At 42.0% G+C, this 27,754-nt stretch overlaps 1 protein-coding gene across 2 annotated transcripts in view; it reads right to left on the bottom strand.

Moving 5' to 3' along the window:
- rab6ba (RAB6B, member RAS oncogene family a) overlaps nucleotides 1–27,754 on the bottom strand; it is an 88,145-nt gene that overhangs the window by 21,725 nt on the left and 38,666 nt on the right. For both annotated transcript variants that reach the window (XR_013790497.1, XM_079506850.1), the window contains exons 2-5: nucleotides 25,613–25,671; nucleotides 8,790–8,843; nucleotides 6,874–6,979; nucleotides 4,882–4,993 (exon numbers count right to left, since the gene is read on the bottom strand). Coding sequence is in view for 1 of the 2 variants with exons in the window: in XM_079506850.1 (XP_079362976.1) it covers nucleotides 4,882–4,993; nucleotides 6,874–6,979; nucleotides 8,790–8,843; nucleotides 25,613–25,671 (331 nt within the window). In the remaining variant the exon portion in view is untranslated. The remainder of the gene's footprint in view (nucleotides 1–4,881; nucleotides 4,994–6,873; nucleotides 6,980–8,789; nucleotides 8,844–25,612; nucleotides 25,672–27,754) is intronic.

The following is a 27,754-nucleotide window of genomic DNA, read 5'->3' as shown; positions in this document are numbered from 1 at the left end:
GCATTTCATGTGGGGAAGAATGTTTATATCTAGAAGCTTACACGTGATATATTTCGAGCTTTTAGATCTACAGCAAGTGATCCAGTCACCTATAGGGCAAGTGCTAAATGTTATGTCCTTCAGAGGACATAACACGGTGGGACTTCTTATCATAAAAAGTTTCCATTTACAGTTAGAAAGGAAGTGGACGTGGTCTCATTCCACAAGCGAGCTCCCATATGCACCAATTCCCGGGCGAAAAGGACCAGCAGAACTAGGTTTATAGACCAAAACCATCATGTACTCACAAAAACATAGTCTCCGTTCAGCCATAGAGACAATTATTCACTTAAAACCAAATACAGAATATAGCTGCAAGCAGCGATAAGGCGGGACCAAGCAGGAAGGCAATAAGCAATAAGAACAATATGCACAATAAGCCATAGAAACATGGCAGACTGAACTTGAGAAAAAGAAGACCACGTAATTGTGACAGGGTCAGTTTTAATTGTCTGTGTGGATTGGCGGAGCCCGGATTTGAACTTGTACAGTGTGTGTGTGTGTGTGTGTGTGTGTGTGTGTGTGTGTGTGTGTGTGTGTGTGTGTGTGTGTGTGTGTGTGTGTGCGTGCATGTGCGTGTGCGTGCGTGACACTGACACCCAGACTGAAATATATGCATATAACTGTATACACACGCTATGTGCTTATGTGTTATACACACGTGTTATACACACATTTGCAAGCCAATCTACGAGCAAAAAATGTGCTTTATTTAACTGCTCTTCATGTGACCACCGCGCCCTGACTGTAGGATGCGCTACCCGTTCAAAACATATCAAAATAACGGTAGTGGGTCGCACACACCAAGACTTCAGTTCAAAATGTATATTTCATTTTTGAACAGGACAAACGTTTTGGCTATCCAGCCTTCACTGATGATTTGCATGATATTTGGATAACAATCTGAAGGACTAATATAGGGCCAGAGCGTAGGGAAGAGTTTCACTCAGAACGGGTTATTCTGGTTGCCATTTTCCTGCCTACCAGTAGGCTATAGTAGTAGGCTGCTGCTTAATTATCAAATAATTAAATACACGCTGTATGGTTTCTTTGATTTGGGTGTCAGCTGACAAAATAACATAACCTTCAGCAACATTCCCAAACACATGTATGCTCTGCTCTCTACCTGTCCTCAAACGAGCATGACAGTGTAATCAAAATAATAATGGTCAGATTGCATAGCCTACAGACAGATTATTAATTTACTGCAGAGAGAACACATGACTGATTCCATAAGGATATGTCCACATATCTTCTTGTCAAGTAAGATGTAAACATTGAGAACTGTTTTGACATGAGGGGAGCCGGCTATCAGATCAGAACACCCGAACATTTTCTAACGGAGAATAATAATAATACCACCGTCGATCCAGAGCCATAGAGTAGAAGAGTTGTCAAAGTCAAAGGTAGGAGAGATGGAAGATGGTGTACTGCAGTGACAGTATAGACACCAGCGTCACTGACAAGCAAACTTACGAACTACAGACTGGCAGCCAAGTAGCCTAGTATCCTACTAGCCTACATGTAGGCAGGAAGATGGCGCCCAAATAAGCCAAAATCCTACCGAACGCGTCACTACGCTCTCCCCATATAAAGAAATGTGTTTCACATAAATTGGCCTCCTGGTGGCCGGCACTATAAAAGGCATACAAAAATCAGGACAAAGGTTTTTCCATGAGTGCACATACAAAGTTTTACACAAATCAGTGTAGTTAATAGTTATAGGCAAAAACATGAATCGATGTGAATAAAATGATAAAATCCGTAGGAGTAAAATAAAAAAATGTGGTTTGCAGAGGACAGAGGTTCGGCTTTGGCATGTAGGGAGTGACGGAATGACGGACGGACAGACATGGCGCAAGACATACTCTCTCCCATGCCTTCGGCCTGGTGGAAATCAACAATATATTACCAACATAGTGTGCAAGTGCATAGTGTATTGGCCTGCTTGGCTTGTGCAGCATGTCAATACACAGAAATGTTATGGCAGTCTCAGCTAAGCCATCTCCCCGCAGTCTGAAAGCGATGCTTTATGTCTGTTATGGCCCTGTGAATGTGTATCGACTGAGCCCTGCAGTCACTCACCTCCTGCAAACTGCCATCACTAGCACTTTTCCTGCCTTCACGGCGATCAATTAGTTGTCGGGTTTAAGGCGCGAGTGAGCTGGTGGGAATACGAATACGTGCTGCAGCGCTGGGTGTCTGCTCAGCATCAATAGAATTGGTGTGGGTACAATTTTATCTTTATATTAGGGCCGCAACTATCTGTTATTGTCTCACCAAGGCCGAAGGCATGGCCGAGACTATGTTTTCTGTGTGCAGCTAATCTAAAAGTGAAACTTGGTACGCAGACTCCCTAGAGGCCAAGGAAATACTTCTCTTTTTCAGATAGGCCATTTATAGTTATAATGCCAGCAGGAGGCCGGTTTTGCTAACAATTTCTTCCTGATCAGCTAAGATTTGCTTACAATGTTTGCAGGATTTGCCCGTTTTGAACAAAATTCCTCAAATCATGAGCGCAGCGTCCGATTGCCGTTATATTTGTATTGAAGGCCAAAATATGGAACCGTTAAAAGAAACGTTAAGGAACCAGTCGTAACGTTGTATATCGTATGAAAAATAGCAGATATACAAGTTCAAAACGCGTCGCACTGTGGAGGGTTTTGAGCTTGTAGATCTGCTATTGTTCCTATATTTGAATTGAAATCCTGAATTATTGTTTTGTTATTTCTTTTTAAAGATATATTTTTGGGCCTTTTCTGCCTTTATTGGATAGTGTACATGAGGGGTGACATGCGGCAAAGGTCGTCGGGATCGGGAGTCAAGCCCGTAACACGCCGTCAGGCTGGCTTTAGCAGCCTAGGTGCCCGGACCGCTACACGGGCCTGTTTTGCTATATTTTAATTGGAATACTCATCAGTATTAACCTGTGGGCCACATTAAGTGAGGGTGGGGGCCGCATGTGGCCCCCGGGCCGCCAGTTGCCCATAGACGGCATGGCTAAATAGACGGCAGGGCTGAAGGTTGACTCACTGCTGCAGAGCTCTTGCTTTGTAAACCACACAGATCCTAGCGTCCGTGTTCTGGCCATAATAGGCCAGCATTCTGACAAAATAGCTTATCTACGAGCTCAAACGTGACTCGTTGCACAATATGAGCTTGTAGGGTTTAAGTGACCTGAAAATCACTAGGAAACAACCACAATAATTATGCCTGCCCGCTTGATAGTACATTCTAGACCCCACAGTAAAGTCTGCAGGCTCACAGAGTTACATGAACAGAGGATTTTAATATATCAAAGGAAGAACTGGAGGACAGGAGTGCCATTCATTACCACAGAACAGCAGCAATAACGTACTATAGATGGAGAGATTATTGCATGAATAATCTACCGTGGGTCAGAATTGAGCTAATATAACAAATGGACATACCACGTAGCCTATGCATTATTCACATGTAGCGATGTGATTTATGCCTGTAACACGCTAGTGTATGGCAGGTTATTGACTAAACTACTGCACACAGTACAAGAGTTAGTGTGTCCTCTTCCTCTCTCTCTCTTGTGATGTCTCTCTTTATATTTGTGTGCTAGATTGTAATTCTTTTTTCATATTTAAAATATATAAAGTAATGCCCTACAGCCCTGCCACAGAACAAAAGACCAGGTCATTTCGGATATTCTTCTGTGGAGACTACCCTACCCATCAAGAGGAACAAGACCTCTAACATTTCTAGATGTTCCGAGTATAGGACACAGCAGGACTGACTGTGCATGAACTTGGTGTGGCAATGAGCAACAGAGACCAGTGGAAGCAGCTTGTGTCGCAGATCTTGAGGGCACTCGAAGGATGATGATGATGACAGCCCTACTTCACCGTACAACACTGTTGTGCAAAAGCAGCGAAAATAGCTGATCTATAAGCTCAACATGCCGCGTTACATTTTTGATCGTTTTGGGGGTCCCATTTAGACCTGCTGTAACCTATACATCTTCATACCTTTCAATAGAGAGGCTTGTTAGTGAACATTGACAATTCTGTAAACGTTTTCAGAAAACTGTTAGTATTTAGAAGGAAAGTGAAAGTGGTTAAGGATTTCACAAATATAAATATTTAACCGATGAGATTGGTCCCAATTTTCCATTTCCAGAAAAGTCCAACACTTTTGGACATACTATACAGGGTTTCCATCAATCAGCTTTCCTTCCTCAGAGCAGATTCAATCTGCTCTGAGGAAGGCTGATTGCCCGAAACGCGTTCTCAATAAAATGAGAAATTGCATCTGAGTCAGTCTTGCATCTTTTAATTTGGAGTGCCGCTATTTCCACTTTGATGGTTTAAGTGTGAGTTTGTTTTTGAAAAGTTTTACACAAACCTAGTTCATTGTTGCGTTCATCATTTGCATAAAAAAGAAGAGCATCGCTGTGTATTGTGTATGTGTGCTGAAGTGCTGTTTTAATCTTTCATATACAGTATAAAGCATATATAGTGCATACAAATGCACCAGGTTAATTAACAGGTTATTTTGCTATTTTCCACTATTTGTTCTGCTCTCCCTCTGTGCCCCCATGCCCTAATTTTACACCCTGTTTACCATCCAGTCAAAACATAGTGGCTTGGACTTTTTGTTGTTGTTTTTGTGTGTCTGTACTCAATTATTATTATTTTTCTTTATATTGTTTTAATGATGACGATAACTGTGAGGGGAGGGATGGGGTGAGGGAGAAAATGGGGAAAAAATGGTATGTTCAAACTAAACTTAAATTGTTGAAACCTGCTACCAATACACATATATTTAAAAAAAACAACAGGCTTGTGAACAGGAGTGATTATTATTCCATACCTCTTATCTGCCAGATCTGTTTTATTGCCTACAAGCATGATGATGACATCACTTCCTCTCTCTGTCCTCACATCGTCAATCCATTTGGAGGTTTGCTGGAAGGAGTTCACATCTGTTGGCCAAGAACACAAATGAAGAATAATCAAAGGGATTCTCTGTAATGAGCTGCTGTGGAATTCCTGGGGCTACAAAAAACATTAAATAATAATAATTATTGTGTTTTTCATTCAGTTCAGCTGTTCCGAGTCCTAAATTCCTTCACTGTGAGTGTGTTCCCTCCACTCCTTTATGGAGACTGATAGGTTGAACATCAAGGGTTCATGAACTACAATAATTGCACTATTTCTTTCTTTCTTTCTCTTTCTATCTTTCTTTACAAATCCATTTGGCCTTGTCACAGGCATTTATTTGGTATGCATGCTTGCAAAGGTAATGTCACATTCCTGTGCTGGGATTTGAGCAGAAAGACCCCACATCGGTTTCAAGGTGAAAGAAGAACATGGTATTGTGAGAAGGAAACATGTTTGCTCATAAAAATTAATCTCCTAGAGGGCATCAAAGTTAAAGTATACGGCTCCCATTTCTTAACATATTAAATTTGAGCCATTAATGCTCACAAATGGAATCGAGACAGATTCTTCCCATGGTTTCCAATGCTCTCAATGCCATATCAGGCTCCCTATGTAGAAAGTTAACGGAACTATCACTGCTGAAAGGCGACGGTACAAGTGAAAGAGAACAAAGCAAAAGAAAGGGTCTTTTTAAAGTCAACAAGACAATGCAAAACGGCCCAAGCAGGTCTTGATATAACTGCAGCCACGGACGGATAGAACTAACGATGATTTAGTGTTCCAGTACAGAATTTGAGAAAAGTATTAAGGTTCGATTTGATGTTTCTGCATATCTAATTTGTCTATAAATGAAATTAATTGAACGTTCAGTACAGTAAAATAAACTATCTTGGGCTAGTCTATATGTATATGTAGTATGTTAATTCATTCATGTTCTGTGCTCTGCCTGTGTTTCATGGCCGCCCCAATGCTTTTCCAATGGAAGTCACATGGTTTGACCAAACACTTGTGTTTGATTGGGGAGAGGGGGGCAATCAAACACAAATGTTTGGTCAAACCATGTGACTCCCATTTGAAAAGCATTGAGGCGGCCATCAAACACAGGCAGAGCACAGAACATATGTTCTCTATGTGTGAATGAGGCCTGATAGGCCTAATGACCAATGCTGAGTCAGCCATCTTTATGCATTTTAAGTATATGAGATTGTCACCGTTGTGTGTGTGCAGTCAGCTATCTAGGATCTTGACACACTAAGTGACTGATGAAATCGATTGTGCGTGTGAGCTGCGGTTGGTCGATATGACTTCAAATCAATATCACGGTTATTTCCAACTTGTGCCTACTGGCTGTGTTGTGTGGCTCCGATCGGTGTTATTGTGTTATTGACCTCGAATTAAGTTTTATAAGGCTCAGAATATCGCAGTTTATGGAGCGTTTAATATTTTTCTAAGGTGAAAATAGCACTACAGGCTATTTCTCTATGTTGTACGCCATCAATGTACGTATAATTTAAAGATATAAATTGGTGATTCATTGATATATGATAATTAAAAAAATATATACACCTATATGAGTCAGATTAAGTTAGTTGATAATTGTTACTAAAAATCGGTTATGATATATCGTCTCTGTCAGGTGGAAACCTTTTCAGGATTCAAAAGTATCCGATCTACAAGCTCAAAAGGCGTTGCGTTCAAGCTTGTGGGTATGTTACTTTTGATGCCTTTGTGTGATGCTGTAGTATGATAGTACAAGTAGGGCATTCATTTACCAGAGAACACATTATGTAGATAAGAGGTTTCGCCCGACAGCAACAATATATCCGGTTGCCTAGTGTGTGTGTGTGTGTGTGTGTGTGTGTGTGTGTGTGTGTGTGTGTGTGTGTGTGTGTGTGTGTGTGCGAGAGAGAGAGAGACATACTTGTGATGTCGTAGACCACCACGGCCACGGTGGAGTCTCGTATGTAGCTGGGGATGAGGCTCCTGAAGCGCTCCTGTCCCGCCGTGTCCCACAGCTGCAACCTCACCTGGGGATCAGAGAGGCAGGGCTGAGCCGCACGAGACCATGCAGAGACAGCCTGGATGCTGGCTCCCTCCCAGACACACACAACAGAGACCGGAACGCACGCGCACACACAGTGCCCACTTGCATGCACGCATGCACGGACATGTTGGTATCACTGTACTTGTGTGAGGACAAACATATTAGGACATTTCTCAATGCCGTTTTTAGTTTTACCTTTTTTGGGCCATTTTCAAAAAAAACATAAAGCTCAACCTATCCTTAGAGCCTGAGTTATACTTAGTTGACAATTCTCTGTGTCACGCAACGAATATAGACTGACCATGTTGTGAGCTGTAGATGTTCTGTATTTTGGTGCACAACTACATAAAATAAGGCATGTTTTGTTTTGTGTGTATATATGGACGTACTGTTGTTGTACCGTATATATTGTATGTACTGTTCATCTGTGTTGAGGACCCCCTCGAAAATGAGATGTGACATCTCAAGGGGTTTATCCTTTCAATAAAGGTATATAATAATAATAACAAATCTGAAACCTAACCTCTAAATGCCTAATCATAACTTGAAGCTTTTCCTAATTGTTGGCGCCCCAATTTTTCTTAAAACATAAAACATCAATTAACATAAAACATCAATTCTCTTGACAGGACAAGGAAAATTGTCACAATGTCTATTTCTAGTGTACTATGAATATTTGGCCCACTCAAGTATAGTAATACAAGAACACACAAACACAGGCGCGAGCACGGCAACACACACACACACACACACACACACACACACACACACACACACACACACACACACACACACACACACACACACACACACACACACACACACACACACACACACACACACACACACACACACGCACACACGCAGACAGGTAGACAGGTAGACTTCATCTCCAAGCTGACATTTCCAAGGTCATGGAGCTGTATGCAGAATTTCCCCCAGGAAATAACCTGACATACAAACAGGTATGCATTTACATTTCTTGTGCTAGGGAGTTGACATACAGTATGACACAGTGCCGTTAAGGGAATATTTCAATGCGTGCAGTACTGTATAAAAGGTGAATCTTCCGTTTTAATGGCCAGGGATGCAATGAGGACTTTGTTATGAGCATTGTTAATTAATTAACAATGCAGGGGTTCATTAAAGCAGGGGTTCTCAAAAATGTCAAGGACCCGGACCACCATCTGAACAGATTTTGTGCCAGGGATCCCACATTATGAGAAGATTTATACGTGTTTTTAATTACTTACAATTTTCCGCAATGCTTTGAAAATCGCCAATTTACAAGCTCGCACACCACAATGAGCTACGAGCTTGAATAATAAATCAGCTATTTTCGGATAGCTAAAGTATAAAATATGGTTAAAATAGTGGAACTGTATCAACTCATTTGGCTGGGAACCAGTGCTTTAAAGCAGGGGTTCTCAACGTTTTTGGCCGGGGACCCCCGAAAATGCTTTGGCAACGTCTCGGGACCCCCGCCCTGCCCCCTCCCGACCCCCAATATAAATTGACTGCTACAATAACCTTAAACCATTTTGGGTGGGAACCCCTTTTGGTGTTTTAAGCATTGTTATAATTTAGCTATTTAAAAATAGCAGATCTACAAGCTCATAGCGCGCCACCGAGTGGCACGCTACGAGCTTGTAGGTCTGCTATTTTTGAAAAATCGTGAAAATAATTTGGGGACCCCCTAAAATAATTTGGCGACCCCCCAAGGGGTCGCGACCCACGGGTTGAGAACCCCATGCTTTAAAGTGACCGTCTGTAGGTTTGACTGGAATACTTACCGTTCGGTCTTCTAAGTACATGGTTTTCGACAGGAAGTCAATTCCAATTGTGGCCTAAGCATGAAAAGAAAGAGCAAATATATTGATCAGTATTGAGAAGCATAAGTTGTATATACATATACTGTACATACACATCGCTGTTGGGCAGAAATCTTGTATCTCTATAAGCATTTTTCATCTTTTTATGTTTTTTGACTTTTTTCATAAATGAATGTCCAATTTTAGAGAGAGAGCGAGTGCATTTTCCTGCACCGGCGTCAGCCGGCATCGCCGCCAACTGTCGCCAACCGCCATGGCAGTGTTTCCTCATTAGTCTGAAATCCTACCCCAAACCCTAACCTCACAGGGAAGCCACAGGTGAGTTTTAACCAGTTTTAACCAGCCACGCTATCACCCTACCCCAAACCCTCACCTAATATGTGGGTGAAACTAGGAACACAATAGCAGATAGACTAAACCAACATAGATATAATATAAATAATGCAAAATAAACTACTTTATTAATTGTACAACACTTTATGACCCATGGTATTAGTGCCTTGGAAGTTTGTGGATTAGAATCTAATCAAACCTGGACAGAGGGGGAAAGGAGATATGCAGAGAAGCAGTGGATTTTAAACACCACATTTCCCCAAGGCTTAAACAATACCAATCCAGTACAGGAAACAGGGTAGTAAACAAACCCTTAAATGCTAAACTTCTAAATTGCTCTTAATTAGAGCAGAGCCAGGACAATAGCAGAAACACAAAGCCATTCAGATTCAAAATCAGACCATCTTGGTCTGAGGTTGACACTAATGGGCTTGATGGGTGGACTTAATCCCCTCAAAGGTAATCACACTTTAATCATTGACCTCAGAGGTAACTAGATTAAACCAGACTAAAACTAAATATAAGATTGAGAAACTTTTAGTACTTCTAGTAAGACTAAAACTTAATTGCCCAGACTCTTCTTCAACAAAGATGGCGAATGCAAACATTCGGTACTCATACAATAGTATGGTACAAAACACTGAAGTCCTTAAACCAGAAACCTAACCTCACAGGGAAGCCATGGGTGAGTTTTAACCAGCCACGCTAACACACTACCCCAAACCCTAACCTAACCCTAACCTCACAGGGAAGCCACGGGTGAGTTTTAACCAGCCACGCATGTGTCTTAGAGGCAACGCATGTTGGCAGCCACGGTACACTGCCGCGGCTGCTATCGGCAGTTGCCGCGTCTGGACCGGCGGCCGCGTCTGGACCGGCGGCCGCGTGCATAATGCCCTTTTCGCCTATAATGACATGCCCAAAATAGCAATGCCATGTTGAAAATGGTTAAGTGTGTCTGTGGGTTTCATAAATATTGAACCAATGAAAAGCATTAATAAGAGCTTGTGAGTAAATATTAACTACATTGTATCCGTTGGAACACAGGTTATTATTTGATTTCCATTTCCTAAAAAGTATATAAGGTTTCTACCTGGCAGCAGCGATATAGTAAAAACAAAGATGATCCATGATGTCCATTATGTCTTGATGAAACCAGATGTTTTATATGCGACCACACATTTAATATGACATTTTAATGCAAGTCGTAGGGCAGCTGCCAGCTCCAGTATTATAGCACATACTGGCCGGTTAATGGTGAGGTACAGTACTGGCTGTACGGGGGGTTGGAACAGTATGGTGAGGTACAGTACTGGCTGTACGGGGGGTTGGAACAGTATGGTGAGGTACAGTACTGGCTGTACTGTACAAGGGGTTGGAACAGTATGGTGAGGTACAGTACTGGCTGTATGGGGGGTTGGAACAGTATGGTGAGGTACAGTACTGGCTGTACGGGGGTTGGAACAGTATGGTGAGGTACAGTACTGGCTGTACGGGGGGTTGGAACAGTATGGTGAGGTACAGTACTACTGGCTGTACGGGGGGTTGGAACAGTATGGTGAGGTACAGTACTGGCTGTACTGTACGGGGGGTTGGAACAGTATGGTGAGGTACAGTACTGGCTGTACGGGGGGTTGGAACAGTATGGTGAGGTACAGTACTGGCTGTACGGGGGGTTGGAACAGTATGGTGAGGTACAGTACTGGCTGTACGGGGGGTTGGAACAGTATGGTGAGGTACAGTACTGGCTGTACGGGGGGTTGGAACAGTATGGTGAGGTACAGTACTGGCTGTACGGGGGGTTGGAACAGTATGGTGAGGTACAGTACCGGCTGTACGGGGGGTTGGGACAGTATGGTGAGGTACAGTACCGGCTGTACGGGGGGTTGGAACAGTATGGTGAGGTACAGTACTGGCTGTACTGTGCGGGGGGTTGGAACAGTGTGGTGAGGTACAGTACTGGCTGTACGGGGGGTTGGAACAGTATGGTGAGGTACAGTACTGGCTGTACTGTGCGGGGGGTTGGAACAGTATGGTGAGGTACAGTACTGGCTGTACGGGGGGTTGGAACAGTATGGTGAGGTACAGTACTGGCTGTACTGTACGGGGGGTTGGAACAGTATGGTGAGGTACAGTACTGGCTGTACGGGGGGTTGGAACAGTCTGCTTCTATAGCAGCTCAGAGCTGGACACTGGCAGTGGAGGAAAGTAACCATGTACTGTACATGTACTCAAATACTGTACTTAAGTACAACTTCATCTTCTGATTAATTGAAAATGGTGGACCCTGTTGTAAACAAGTGTGAGCTTAATCATGGTGTCGTCCACAGTAACAGTTTTTGTATTGACTTGTGCTTTCGCTTGAAATTTACTCATTCTACATACTGTGAAATAAAAATGTAAATCAATTTCAATCAATCAACTGTGTGAGGTACTTTTGCTTTAGTTGAATTTAGGTTTTTAATATCACATGTCGATACAGATTAACCACTTAATCCTCGTTTTATACTTTGGCTATTTAAAAATAGCAGATCTGTTTTGCTGCCAATACCTTGTACTTCTCCTTCCACCACTGTGTGATCTCACACAGCCAAGCCAAGGTTGCTATGGATAGAGGACCCCCCACTGAGCTCCAGCATGGACGGTCAAGAAGACCAGGCCAGACCAATCTTTTGCTGAACTGAGAGAGGATTTTATGAGTCGTTTTATGACACGGATTGGCTGATAAGAAAAAAAAAGAAACCTACAAAGAAAATAAGACTAGAGCTAAGGGCTAGAGCTGGGTGATATGGATATTTTACCAAATACCTCGATATCGTTACTGTGACGATATTAGGGGAGCGTTCGGAAATAGTGCACAGAGCGCACTGTGCAATGCAAACTAATAGGCGAACGCGCCCCATATTGAGACGATAATATTAAATTAGTATTATTATTATTAGTAGTAGTATAACACATAGTCATAATAGCATAGTAGTATCTACAAGCTTATAACACCTTGCAATGCAATGTGAGCCATTTTTTATTTATATATTATAGCTACTGTATATACAGTACGGTAGTATAAAATAGTGCTTCAGTGATTAAAACTAGGAAAAGACAACACATTTATCCTATCTATCGGTATCACAATGAAAACCATTTTTTCAAGATTACAAAAACAATATACCAACAATATACATCATTTTCTTTATATAGGCTAATAATTAAAATCGTAGAGTTTTCACAATTATTTGGGGGCCCTGGCCCACAGCCTGGGAATCTCTGTAGCCGTACTAAGCTGAGTCTCTGTCATCTCAAATAGTGTGTGTTCTAATGAAGCAGTGAAGCCCAGAGGGTCCTACAGGGATTCCTGCCTCTCACATCTGCTCTCTTATAGTCTCACATCGCTGGAACAGCATCAGGTGTTCAGACTCACAAACAATCACAAGCTGGATATCAAGGAGTATTATTTGGAGGTGTTTTGCCCGTCTGTGCACAAGTGTGCGTGCGTGTGTGCATGTATGTATGTGTGTGTGTGTGTAATATGCATACTGTATTGTGTATAGATTGTGTATAGATGGACCTTTATTCATGGTAGTACCGCAGTATGAAACTCAGGACAGAATCAGAGATACAACTAAATAATAATAATAGGAGTAAACATAATGAATGCCAAACACCAATGGAGAAATTAGGGTCCTTGCTTGGCCTTCCACATTCAGAGCAATGGTCCTTAACACTTTTAACCGTGATTGCTGCTGTTTTAATTCAGTTCTGTAAATCTGTAATGAATTTGGATTATGTATTGTAACCTCGGCTGTACATTGAAAATGAGGGCTTGGCCCTCAACTGTACTCCCGAGTCTAAATAAAAGGTGACGATGCTGATGATATTGTAATATGATGTATGAAGTGTGTACATTAGTATGTACATGTATACAGTAGTACATAATGTATCTGTGAGGATTTGTATATAAGAAAAAACGAAATCTTTGTTAGGCCATTTAATCCATGTATATGTCTATGTGTGTATGTGCATGTGTCTGTGCAGACTGGGCAAGGTGCCCACAGGGCAGGCCACCCACCCTGACAGAACTAGCCATCAGTAGCTTGATCACGCACTTGTTACCTTGGCGATGCCAGCCAGGCACTGTCGTGGGCCAACCAACTATAAAGAGAGCCTGGTGTGGAGAACACAATATCACTTACAATCCTCTCTCCTCTCCAAGTCACAATGTACCGCACCACAAACTGCTTCATCCTATTATGTGTACTTCCAACTATATACACTATACACGCTCTATCTACAGCTCTATCCAGTTTTTCAAAGGGGGGCATATTGGAAATATGAAAATAGTATACCGTATGGCTAACAGCTTCTCCTGTCATACTACCTGGCTACTACATCAAAGTTACATAATGTAACTGTACAAATGCATCACATTACAACAATGTTATACAGTAGGCCTATAACTACAGTCACTGCAATGTCAATGCCTTTTTCACATGCAGGCACTGCATTGTTATTACATTCACAGTCCAATAAATTGTCTTTTGTTCAAATGGCAGTGTAGCCAAATGTAACCAGGTGTGAAACAAAAATCTACAAAAATTGAAATAAAACGCAAAGAGCCAGTCTTTCAAATCTTGAGAATGAGTAAGGGATCCTTATAAATTATACAGAGAAATGGTGTATCTGCCCAGGACCAAGTTAACCCATCTGCTGCCTCCTGCTGGACGCAGAGCCAACCGCAGACTGCCGAGCCGTTTGTAATGTAACACACGCTGGACTCACATCCTGTTTGGGCGGCCATCTTAGATGCTAAATAAATAGCGTCAATGCTAGCGAGTTAAAATGAAGCCATCCTTGCTCTAGAAAGCGCCAATGTTCCCATCTAGACCACCGGATAATCAGCAAAGACCTCCGAACATCGCGCGTTTTATCCAAACCATGGAGAGCTCCGTAGATTTCGAGTTATTCAGCTTTTTAGTCAGCCTGTATAAAGGGAGGTGAACAGCAGCACGGTTGCGCAATCCGGTCTAAGATGGAAGCTGCGGGCCATATACAATCGTCCCTCGTGCCACAATTAGCTCCTGGGTCAGACTTTGGACATGACTGCCTTAAATGGTTAAGGGAGTTACAATGAGGGAACATACCGTAGGGCGTAGGCTATATGAACTTATACTATATTTGGGGTGCGCACGCTTATCCAACACACCAAAAGTCTGACATGCGCAAATCACCCGTTGCTCCCGACATGCGTTGGTCCGACATGCGTTGCGTCATGCTTGCGGTTAGGGTTTGGGGTAGGGTGTCTAATGACTGTCGGACTGTTAGTATGTCGGAACGTATGCCTGTATCCCTATGTTTCAGTAGTTGAAGTAGCAGATAGGCATAATACATTTTTATGCCTAGTGTCTTTCAAATTCTGATGTATGACCCCAATGTGGTAGGAATATTAAAATGGGTCCCCAGTTTATTTCTGGAAGTTATTAAAATGTGCCTTCCTTCACCAATGGTAACCTAAATAAATCACTATATGCGATTTAGTTGAATTATATAGCCGTGCACAACGCAATCAGATTTAGGTTGAGAAAAATCCTAATATTTTGTCACCTGAGATTTTAAAAATAAACAGCCGTGCTAGAGAGCAATATTCCTAAAATGGGAAATGTGAAAGATGCAATATTGCTAAATATTACATGTAATGACAGGCACAGAGAAGCTTGAGTTTTTCATTTGGAGTGAGAGAGCTACTGTGGGCTTCTTCCGACCCCAGGGTTAAATATAGACTCCCACACATGGCGCTACAGAGCAGGAACAGATTAGAACCACAGGAATTATTCATACGCCTCCTGAATTATTAAGCAGTGCACATCATCGTTAAAGAGCAGTAACCTCAGCTCCTGTACCATTCCATTCTATACCAACAATGACCAGGAGACCAGGGATAGGTTTACATGCGGTTGCGAAAGAAGGCGGTCGTAAGAGATACGTTTGAAATTAAATTCCAATCCCCCGTCAATTCCAATTGACATTTTACTCGACGATTTGATTGATTGATTGAATACTCTATTAGTCAGAAATGTAAGACGCAACTAGATACAGTCAGACATTTAGGGTAAAAGGTCAAAAGTCTGGGGGGCTTGTTTCCATTGTAATTAATTGTCATATACATTTTTGCGATTGGTTTATTTATAGACATTTGTATTTTGTATGTTGTATTTTCAGATTTTGTCATGTTGTTATTGTAGTGGTTTTATATGTGGGACTATGGATGCAAATTTGCTTATAGCTAAATCCGGCATGTTAACATGAGATCGTGTTCAGTTTATTTAATTCTTTTACATGAATGAGTATTGAATGTTCATTGAATGTTCATTTAACGTGCACTGTCCCATAAATAAACAAGTAAAGTAAGTATTAACTTTTAAGTCGATCGCATAACGCATTCGATAACATTTCCGTTTTCCTTTAAGGCTTTGTAAACAAAAACATCACAGGGCAGACAAATAACACAAATGTACATTTTGCAAAATAAAGAAATTAGCAGATCTACAAGATGCGTTGTGAGCTTGTAGAATGGCTATTTTGATATTTATTTCCACATGTAAATGTATATAGGTGACAATGGAAACGATTCTGCAAAATAATTGCGAGTGACTCAAATATTTGCCATTAGGCAATTATGAAATAATACTCATGTCACAGTCTCACAGAGTACTTCATGACTGGCACCAAAACACCAAAACACAACTCTGATGATTATTCCTGCACAGCCTGCATTTCATTTGACAGTCTAGCGGTAGAACAAAGCTGTCCTTTTGTGCCGATAACATTGTGTATGACAATTTAGCATGAAGAAATTGTCTTTGTGGGGTACTTTTTGAAATGAACTTCATAGAAAATGGCAAACAGTGCTGGCGGCTTTGATAGTAACTTGCAAATCTAATTAAATCAGTACAAGCTGTGAATTGCAAATGTATTAATGGAGGCAGAGCCACAGATGGTGCTTAAACTTAACTCTGGGGGGAAAAGAAGCTTGGGATGTAAAACAAAAAACCCCACAAAATGTGTATTCAAGTGTAGTGAAACATTGACAGTCCTGGCTATATTAAAATGATGGAACCTAACCCCCCTGGTTGCTCTGAGAATCCAACATGGTTCCTATGGGTTCAAATGAGGGCATATGCATACAGTAGCAAAATACATACGAGTTCTAGTTCCTGGCTCTTTAACCACAACATCCCAGTATTATTGACAGAGTCTGAGAGAGACCATACAATCTGAAATGTTCATATACTGTAGTATAAAATAAATAGTCACGTTTATGGGAACTCTCAGATTTAATCACTTTCAACTTTCACTTTGTTTGCCCCCCAAAAAATAGCGAACATTGCAGATCTACAAGCTAATGTGATAAAATGCATTGTGAGCTTGTAGATCTGCAAAGTTCTGAAAGTATAGTCAGATTAGGGTTTAAGTGGATAAATTAACACTGTAGATTGTACCATGTAAGGAATTAAGGAAACAATCGCTTTGGGCAGAAGCTGCAATATCGACAGCCACAAGCATTGTGTATTCTGAGATCACATGTAAGTTGCTAACGATCTGGTGACAGCTGTAGTGTGGATCAATGGAGCTGCTAAGAACCACCTCTCCGATAACTCCTGGACAAGCCTTTTATCCTATGGACTGTTGTTCCGTTGGGTCTCTTGGTGAGAACATATCCACTATGCCACTGATTAGACTGAGCTCTTCTCTACAGGCCATGCCTTACATTCTGGATGCTGTCTCGGATTATCTGGAGAGATTCACCGCTTATAACCAACCTGTGAATCAAACCGGCCAGGGCAAGAGCCATTGGATTTACCAATTACCATGATATTAAATTTGAGGAATACAATTTCCCACTGGCAAGACATCAGAATGATCTTATTTCCAGGTATATATATATGTACTCGCGATAAATTTGCCTCGGTGAGGTTGGTGCAATACACTGAATAATGACAGCATTAAGTTCTATTTACACAGTAGCCTACGTAATAAGAATTATGATAAAGATAAGCATGGAACTATACAATATGCGATACAGTGTAGAATATGGGCAAACAATATATAAAAAATAAATATGAATTATTGCACACAGAAGGAAATAGCCTATACTGTACATCCCACATTGCAAGTATTCTATTATGTACACAGGAGATAATAGTGGCAACAACAGAAGAGTGGCAAGATTATAGAAGGAGCAGGACATAAACATGACAATGCTGTTGTTTTCCCATTATGACTCAAGATTTACTCCCGCTGCCCAACACACAGCTGCACCCTATTATAAATTTGTGTTCCTTCTAAAGCCCAATTTATTCTTTGTCGTATGACTGTGTCGTACAATGTAAATAGCCGATATACGAGCTCAAAACGCATTGCGGATGTCATGCGGTGGGACCTGATGATTATCTATTTTTTGGGTGGTCCAACCATAGGGTGCAGCCACTCCAATGCCCAGCTATTTCCGTCCCTCTGTCTGTCTGTCTGTCTGTCTGTCTGTCTGTCTGTCTGTCTGTCTGTCTGTCTGTCTGTCTGTCTGTCTGTCTGTCTGTCTGGGGTACCAACAGGTGACAAGGTGGCGCTGTTGAGCTTCACACTGTACACAGGTGCATGATGGGAAGCTGAGTTTTTTTGCACCACTCACTTCAGACGGGTCAGATCTTTTGGGTGCTGTATGACTTTGATTGCGATGAATGAACGATTATTAAAAAGTGAAAATAGCAGATCTACAAGCTCACATGTGATGCGGTGTAAGCTTGTAGATCAGGGGCTTACATGGATTCCTGTAAGTGGTTAATCAGACTAATTCATTTAGTAAATTTAGTAATTTTGAATTATGTCAATTCACTGATGTATAAGTAATAAAACAGAAAAACTGCTTCTCGGTTTTATTCTATTAACATACAGTACACAAGCAAGATTAAGTCGATTATTGGTTCTAAATATCGGTTTTTATATAATATTTTCGGTTAACAGCCCAGCCAGCCCTACAGTACTAGTGATCAGTGATTACCACTTAAAACGGGGTCAGGGTTATTTGGACACAAGGACAGACATGTCAGGACAGGAGCTGCTGTCACAAGTCCAGTGGGCCGTGCGTTGACTGACGGATCCACCTGGCCTGACAGAAGCTCTCTGCCTCTGGTGGCTCGCTGAGCCCTTTAGCATGTGCTGCCAGGCAGTAAGGCCGCCTGGCCCCGTCTCTCTCGCCTGGGTGCTTGCTTGATGGGAGACCGCTGCTTTGGAAGGAGGGAGATCTGTCTTGGCTTGCCTCCCGCTCCCAACTAGAGCTGCTACCATGCTCTGTTTCATCTCTTTAATGGCCCTTACAGCCCAAATGTACTGCTGGTCTCCCTTCATAAGGTCAGAGTGGCTCTGGGCATAAGCAGCCAATCTGTCACTAGAAGGTAGAGGTTTAGATGAGAGAGGTACAATATGCACTGTATATATAGAAACAGATATTTAGAAGCAATTAATCCTGTTTTTATTATAATTGATGGAATCAATTAGTATGATTAACCACTTGACCCTGTATTATACAATGGTGGCGTAAAAAAATAGCGGAAATAGTATAATCTACAGTACAAGCTCACAACGTGCCGCAAATCTGCTATTTTTGGCATTTTATTTTATTGTAATCGAGGCAAAAGTTCCAAATATCATGATATTGATTTGAGGTCATATCGCCCAGCCCTAGCACAGTAAGTAGCGTCGCAGGATCACATATCCACTTTTGCGTATCGACTTAACTTTCATGGGAGATACGCCCTCTGCACATAGGCACATTTATCCTTTTGACGTTGATTACCGAGCAAATCCGGGCTCCCCTTCCTCTTCCCGGTAGCAGTGTAAACACTGTAAATGAGGCGATGCGTACAGCATTTTAATTAACACTTTAAATGTCCCAGGAGCTGAACCAGAAAAAGCCTGCGTGAAATCAGCTACAGCGCAACCTGTCACCAAGCCAGCCACCGAGAAGGACTGACATTAAGGCACTGGGGACAGGGAAAGGTGTGCATGGCACGTGTGCATGCACAGCACACCCACACACACACACACAAACACCACATCCTTGTGCATGGAAGCATATAGGCAAGTTTGCATGCACGCACGCAAACAATAGGCAGGCCATTTTACTCATAAACGGACACACACCCACATGTGAGAGAAGGAGAAGCTAGGCTTTGATCTATGGCTATAAAGCTCCATCCACATTATGGCTCCCATAACAAAATCATTAATCCACTAGCTGAGAGGAGAATGAAAAGCCTTGTTTTCTGGGCATGGGGTTAAGTGGAGTCTATGCTTTGTTTTACAACATTTAAATAAAAACCCATTTTCATAGCTCATGGGGCACCGTGGTGGATTCATTAGTTGCATTGTGAGCTTGTAGATCCGCTGTTTTCAGTGCGCGACACTGATGCGCAACCAAGTCTAACGGAACCTTAACAGATGCTGTCTGGGGCCACGTGTAGCTTCTACGGCTGGAAATGTATGTGGATTTGAACAGAGCATGAGAGTCATCTCATCAGAAAACCATTTGTCTAGCGACCCCGCAGCTCGCCGTGCCCCTTGGGGGGGCGTCACTACACTCGCGGCTGGCGTCTGTTGCACTTCACAGGCATAAATTCACAGACTGCATTCAGACTGAATTACAACCGTGACCTTGGAGTTGTCCAGCTACCGAGGTCCCTGCTGTGTGCTAAGATACCGGGCTAAATTTGCAAACAGTGGCTAACAGTGTCTCTAGATTTAAAATAATTGCATCCACACCTGGAGTAAACCTGTCGTTGATCCAAGCAACAATGTATGCATCACACGCTGCCCATCTGAAAGGACCTTAAGGATGTGGCGTACAATTCTTTCATTTTGGACTTAGAAACATTAATGAGGTTCATTTGTTATATGTGCTTGCAAATAATCAATTTGATGAGTTTCAAAATATTTTGGTGAAAAAAATAATCTCAAGACGACAATGACACCCAGAAGAGTCAATATTATCACAACATTATCTGTGGATTTAGTTAAGTAGATGTGGGGAATACACTTAGTCTATGTATAGCTCCATCAATTCTGTGAGAAGCCAGTGTCAGGAGAGCCTGCCTGGTACAGAGGTGACAAGTCTAGGTGAATATTCGAGGCTGGCATGTGTAGCCTACAGTATGTGATTACTTTAAGTGAGGCATTTTATGATGTAAAGGAAAAAAGCATGTTCGTGGTAAAAATTTGTGGCAAAAGTAATCTCTTTAGCTTTCAATCAAGTCCAAGCTATAAAAATATCCAATTTGTCAGAAATAATTGAAGAGTCAGGCTAGTCTTAAAGTCACTGCAGTAAAAGGCACATAGAGGCTATGAAAAATAGAGATTCTAATGGAGATTGTATAGAATCCATTCCAAACCGTGACTCTCTCAGCTTGACAGATAAATATTTCAAATAATAGCCCTACGATGCGTTCAATAAGAAAGGGACAATGAATAATGTGCAGGTCGTTGTTGAGAAATAAACCCCTTCAGGGTGATAAAGACCTTGCAATTAATAAACAACAAAACGATGCAATTGATTTTAAAATGATTTAATTGCTTACAGTAACAAAAGATAGGCCATTAAATTACACCAGCTGCGTTTAGGGCAACTGCTCACCATCAAATAATCAATATACTGTTATCACAATCACATTGCCCCTTTCTCACTTCAAATCTTTTCAAAAACATTCTTTAGTCTTTAGCTGTAAAATAATAGTGCACTTGTTTACATGCCCTTGTAAAAAACAAAGCACTGCGGTTGGTTGATTGATTAGTTGATTTAGGTGCATTGTCTGCAGCAGCCAGCCTATTGATATTGTTATTGATTGACATAATTGAAATATAACTAAATTCAGTGATTGACCAATCACAAACAAAGCATTCAACCAATTCCTGCTACACTCTCTTTAGCTGTCAACTAATGCTGCTTCTACCTCAAAGGCTTGAATGTTATTATCTGACAATTTAAAGCCCCATCTCTTTTATATAATATACTGTACGTTGAATGAGTGGAGTACAGCAATATTTCTCAATGCCGGATGCAGGGACCACCATGGGTATCCAATGGGGTCAGTGGCCTAATGCATATCGAATGGGGGGGTCCCTGAAATTAAAAAGGTTGAGAATCACTAGAATACAGCATTAATAAAGGCAGGCTGAGGCTCATAATGTAATCTATTATTACATTTGAGGCGGTAGCAAGTTGTGAGCACACATTTCGTGCGCAGTTCAGTTGGACAAGTCATAGGCCATGACGCATGCGGAGCATGCAGAAGCGCCGTCTACGCCTGTGCTCTGTGACCGCGAAACGTTACCGACCCTACCCCCGCGTTTTCAACCCAGCTCCGTGGTTTCCCGGCTTTCTGTGATGCAAAGGCCCGAGAATATACATTATTAGGCATGTAACGATACACTCAACTCACGATACGATACGTATCACGATATGAGTTTCACGATACGATTTTTCACGATATTTTAAACACAAATTTATTTTCTAGACAAATGACCAAATTTCTTTTTTTTTATGATCCATCTTCCCCCCCAAGCTTTTTTCAATTTTTTTTATTTAACTACATTGCAAAGGTAGCATTACTTTTCATGTAAAACTACAACATTTCTGTGCAACAACTGTAAACATGCTTTCTTGTTTAGAACCTAGCTCGAGTTAAAAAAAGCTTTATTTGATGGCATCTTAGGATAGATGTAGACCTATTTGACAGTGCAGAAACATAATTGCCTTCCTTGATGTATTAATGAGCATCAACGACCATCACCTGGGCACAGTCACAGACACACACAGCTCCCCTCTGCAGGCTTCTACTACTGAAAGTCTCATTTCTCTCCAAAAGCACTTGAATATGGAATATGATTAAAGCTCACATTTCATATCACACACACCATAATTCACTAGCCCCTCTAAAAAAAATTTTTTTAATTAAATCGATTAATATCGTCGGGATTCACGACGATAATCGTCGGGATTAATATCGATATCAATGTACAATATATCGTTACATATACATTATACACGGATATAGGACATTCACAGAGAAAAACAACACGGAACATGTCGCTGTATGCTCTACTTCGTTCACCCCTCTCTCTCTCTCTCTAACACAGAGGTCCCTGCTGTGTGCTAAGATACCAGGGTAAATTTGCAAAAAGTGGCAAACAGTGTCTCTACATTTAAAATAACTGCATCACATTAATTAATTATCCATTATGGACCTTCAGCATGAAATAAGTTAAGAAAGATTAAAGTTTAGAAAGATTGCCCTGATAGCACTAACCCCCTTCCCCTCCTGTCATGGGCTGAGCGTGCCCCCAAAAGTATCCCTTCCCTTAGCACATGATAATAGCTTTGAACATGAGCACCCAGTGTCGAACGTCTGACTCAGTTGTTGGTACCCATTCAGAGCTTTTGAATATACAGGGTTATAAGAGGATATGGTTGGAATTGTGAAAGAAACCGCATCACACAGCTATAAGAAACCATTTAATCCACACACAATACGGCATCCAAATCTCATTATAGCACTACACTGAATGTCAGAATGGAGCTGGCTCGGCTCTATTCTTTCCGTGTTAGCAGGATGCAGTAAAGCTATGGAACAGATATGGCACAAGGACACATACAAGGACACAATATTTCTTAGTGACAATAGCACTGAAGCTCAAAAGAGTTTTGGAAAAAGAGAATACTAATAGTATTCTCTTTTTAGTAGAAAGTAGAAACTTGGAGCTTTCTATAAATGTAGCTTCACTTCTAATAGAAGGAGATATATTGTGTTGGGGTTCAAGCCAACACGGCCTGTTAAGTTGACAGTTTCTAAAGCCTGTAACTGATCGTCAGGCCCGGCGCCACGAGGTCAAAAGGGGTACTTGACCCCTCAACCCGACCTCCTTGACCCCTCATGAAAATTTGAAATTAAATTAAAAAAAATACTTTTATTTATTTATCCCACGATTTTGTAACCCATTTTTCACCCCTGTGTCAATTATCTAATGTGATCCTGGGCTCTACACAGTACACACCCTCCGTCAACCTAGTCCCCATATATGGGGGACATGGGGAGAGCAACGGACTTGAACTCATGCTTCCTTCATGCCTGAGTGTCCAAGTTGCTCCTTTACACCTGACAGGGGGGAGTTTCCCTGGTTGGACGTAGTGCGTGGAAGGAACACGTTATTCCAACCAGTTCCTTTCCCCTCCATCATGCGCCCCGGCTGGCCAGGGGGAGGCAGTTTAGAGACCAGGATTACTGCATGTTTTTGTGAGGGTACCTGCCCTAGGGGACACGGGGAGAACATGCAAACTCCACACAGAAAGGCCCTTTCACCAACCCCGCCTTCGGGTATGGGCACTGATGACGCGGAGGAGGAAACACACCGCCAGCACCCACAGCGTCCCGAGCGGGAATCGAACCCAGGACCTTCTAGCTGTGAGGCGACAGCACTACCAACTGTGCCACCGTGCCCCCAAAACAAATATATATACAGTATATACTTTTCAGGATTTCAATTCAAAAATAGGTCAAGAATAATTCCAATAATTATTTTAAAAAAATACAAAAAAAGCAGATCTACAAGCTCACTGTGACACGTTTTGAGCGTGTAGATCAGCTATTTTTGATTATATGCATTGTGACCCTGTGGAGTGAGTGTCCTATCCAATGTTTTGTTTTGTGTTGTTTCAAGAGCTTAATTGTGTGTTTGGAACTGATGGCTTCCCCCTATTTGGCAATTTCAAAATAAATGTACACACTAACACACAGTTCAAGAGTGTGAGTATTGTATTCATTGGACATTTTTGTCACCTGACATACAACAGGCCCGATTTTATTAGCGACCTAGTTATGATTGGCTGCCCACTAAGCCAATGGGAGTCTGACCCCATAGTACTGCCTAAGCCAATGGAGAGAGAGAGAGAGAGAGAGAGAGAGAGAGAGAGAGAGAGCAAGTAAAGAACACAACCATCTCACAGGAATTTGCAAACCCATGGCAGAGGGGCCAACACAAAACAATAGGGTTTCAACCCTATTGTTTTGTGTTGGAAAGCCCCTAATAAGTAAACAAATAATCCACTTAAAGTTCAGGCTCTGAGTGTTAAAGCTCTAAAAACAGGACTGGACCAACAGTAGGAAACAATTTACCATTAGATAAAATGTAACACATGATATCTTTTCATGAGCAAAAGAGTGACACAAGCTCGCTCTCCAATCGCCTTTCACATATCAATAAACTGTAAAAAGAAGTTTTTGCTTTTGGTCAAAAAATTGCAATTTCATTCAAAAACAACATATGCACATAAGAGAGGGGGAATTTCCTTACTGTCCACCACTGCAAGCATGATTCATTTGACCAGGCTGTTAATTCTAACCTTGTTTCACACCTCATTTGTAATGCCCATCACAGTCTGTCACAGTAAGAGTTCTGGCTAATAATTGAGAAACCTGTGAACATTCAGGTCTGAAGAATACTTCAGACGGAATATGGCTACTTCTCTTCTTGACCGTATCATTGCAGAGTTGTTGCTCAATTTAGCTTGTGGGCTGCTCAGCCCTGCTTGGGCTATAGTTCCATCTGTCTAGTGCCAGAACGGTGTACAGCATACTTCTTCATTGGAAATAAACAATGATGACCTGCCATCACCAGAGATAATTGAACAGGACAGAGCACATGTCACAGGAAGAATGAAAAGGCCAACATCCCACACTGTAACAGGTCATTTTCACACACACAATCAAGAAATGTGATCTGCCCGAATGTTCACAAGCTTCTCAATTAGCCTTGACTCATACTGTGACTGAGACTGTGTACAATAAAAAAGGCTGTCCTTTTTATCGATTTGACTGAATTCCTATGCTGCAGTTTGTAAAGGTGTTTCTATAGGCTCTGTACATTTCAAAATGCGACCTTTGATTGACTGGCCATCTTGTTTTAAACATAATTTTCGACACATAGCAGTAAAAATCACACTTCGCAGATTACAGAGACGATTGATTGACAGCAACATGACAGAAAGATGGTGAAAGGTAGACAATGAATGCGTATATGAGAGAAAGAGAGTGAGGACACTAGGGAGGATGTACAACTGGTAAGCATTTGCTGCACTACCGTTCCATGCCTCCAGGGAGTAATTTCACTGCATACATTGCTGGTATTATTAGGGCATGCCTCCTGGCAGAGTTTGCACTCTACTGTACTGAGTGCACCTTTCTAGTGTGTGTCTTAGATCAATGCACAGCTGCACAGTTCCCTGTGGGGGATGGGGGATCGGGGGGGGGGGGGGGGGGGGGGGTGGGATGGCAGGTGCAAGGTGAACTTTTGCGATTGATAGAGTGACAGAAAAAACATTTTAGCTGTCAGTGCCGATGGTGGCATCTACCTACCTGATACGTGTTGTCAAAGCTGTCGTACATGAAGCGCGTGATCAGAGATGTCTTCCCAACTGCAAGAGAAAACACACACAAAAACAGACAGGAGTTAGAACGGCTTTAGTCATCGCGTGACAAAAGAACCGTGCTGTGCTGAAATACCAACCACATACGCAATGGAGCATCTGTACGCAAGTACTGTACTTAAGGCCTTGAAGGTTCGCTCAACCGTCTGGGCACCTAGGCTGCTGAGCCAGCCTGACGGCGTGCCGCAGGTTTGACTCCCGATCCTGACGGCCTTTGCCCCCCCCCCCATCTCTCTCCCCATTTCCTGCCAGATTACTTTCAACCTATCAATAAAGGCAGAAAAGGCCAAAAAATAAGTACTGTACTTAAGGAGATGGCCGTTCTTAGTTGGTGGAGTGATTTGTCTGGTTGATTCCGATAACGAACGAGACTCCGGCTTGTTAACTAGTTTCGCGGCCCCGTGTGGTCGGCGACTAAGTACTGTAGGAGAGTTCCAGACCCCTGTTATATAGGGCGCTGCGGCTTTATGAAAGGCGGGCTCAAACCAGTCAAACGCCGCAGAGGGTACGCAGGAAGCGACAGAGTGACAATACATTGTGGAGTTATATCCCACAACACCAACAACAGATGGAAAGAAAATAATAATTTTCGCACGACTGAAGAGGAGATCTAGTATAGGGTTTGACCGGCCCTGCACGAAAAATGCTGAGGAACGCTCAGCATGGATTTTTTTTCCTGATAATTTTCTAGTGATCAATGGATTATCGTCATCATATTACAGTAAGAATTAATGTTTAACTTAATACTTCTACTCCACTACATCTCAGAGGCAAAAACTATTTTTGTCAGGTGAAACCTGACTAGTGAAAGCTCATGAAATGTAGAAGACCTAGTCATACATGAGTCATACTGAGGTATGATTGGCTGCCACACACACGCTGCTGTCATGTATTGGTTACTCATGTCACATGCCCAGGAAACAGGTAACAGGAAGCAGGTAACAGAAATCTTTAGAGACACCCAATGTTATATAACGTAATGTTATGATTGAGACAGGCCGGTTGAGAGGAGCGTTTGTTACTAAATAAAGAAACCAGCGCTTCTTTCACCTAGCAAATATCACTGATCATTTCTTGTACAGTACAATGATTTGACAGACATAGTTTTTTGTACTTTTACTCAAGTACATTTTTGAATACTTTTTTTTGAATACTTTTTTACGTTTGACTTAAGGTGGCAGTGAGACCGGCGTTGGGAAGAGGTGGTTCCGGTGCCGCCTCCTTTGCTGTGTGACTGGCTGCCGCCGAGGGATCTCATTACTGGCTATGAGGCCGAACAGAAGGTCATAGATGACATCAGGCCTTGTTGTAATTACAATGCCACGTGTGGCTGCTGGCATTAAGACTAATTCCCAAAACATTTATGTGAAATTTCCCATTTAATGTTGTTACAAGCGGGGGAGGGAGAGAGAGAGAGAGAGAGAGAGAGACACACACACACAGAGAGAGAGCGATAAAGCGATAGAGAAAGAGAGAAAGGTCGGGGGATGCATAGAAATGGCAAATGATGTGGTTCTGTGAAGCCAAAGGAACACTCAAGAGAATCCTTTAATTTCAGAGTTATCTTACACACACGCACGCACGCACGCACGCACGCACGCACGCACGCACGCACGCACGCACAGGCCTATAGATCTTTAACATAGCCTTCTAACAAAAACACTATCTTCATTATTTGTCTGTTGTAAAATGCAGAAAATATAATTTTCCCAAAGACACAAAATTGTCACATTTTATAAAGTAGAACTAATTCATAAAGCATTGTGTTGAGGCCCATTGTGTTAAATGGCCAGGAAGTGAAGCATTTTCTTAACAAAATTACACACAGAATCTTCATTATTACGTTGATCTGTAATAATTATAAGTAGTAAACTGGCCCCCTTCATTTCAGAATTGCCCTGCAATGACTGTAGAGGAGGGCAATGTATCGACAAGGTGGAACTGGCCAAGTCGTGATGGATGGCATATGGACGAGCGTTGCCTCCTCATTTCTTCCCGGTGCTTTCATTAGCGAGGCCTAAGGCAGCACAACACTCATACCAGCACCAGGAGCAGCAGAAAGGAAATCAAT

Source organism: Electrona antarctica (assembly GCF_951216825.1).
Source record: "Electrona antarctica genome assembly, chromosome: 7".
In the NCBI taxonomy this organism is placed as follows: domain Eukaryota; kingdom Metazoa; phylum Chordata; class Actinopteri; order Myctophiformes; family Myctophidae; genus Electrona; species Electrona antarctica.
Note: the sequence above shows the minus strand (reverse complement) of the source record. Positions and strands in the feature narration are given on the sequence as shown.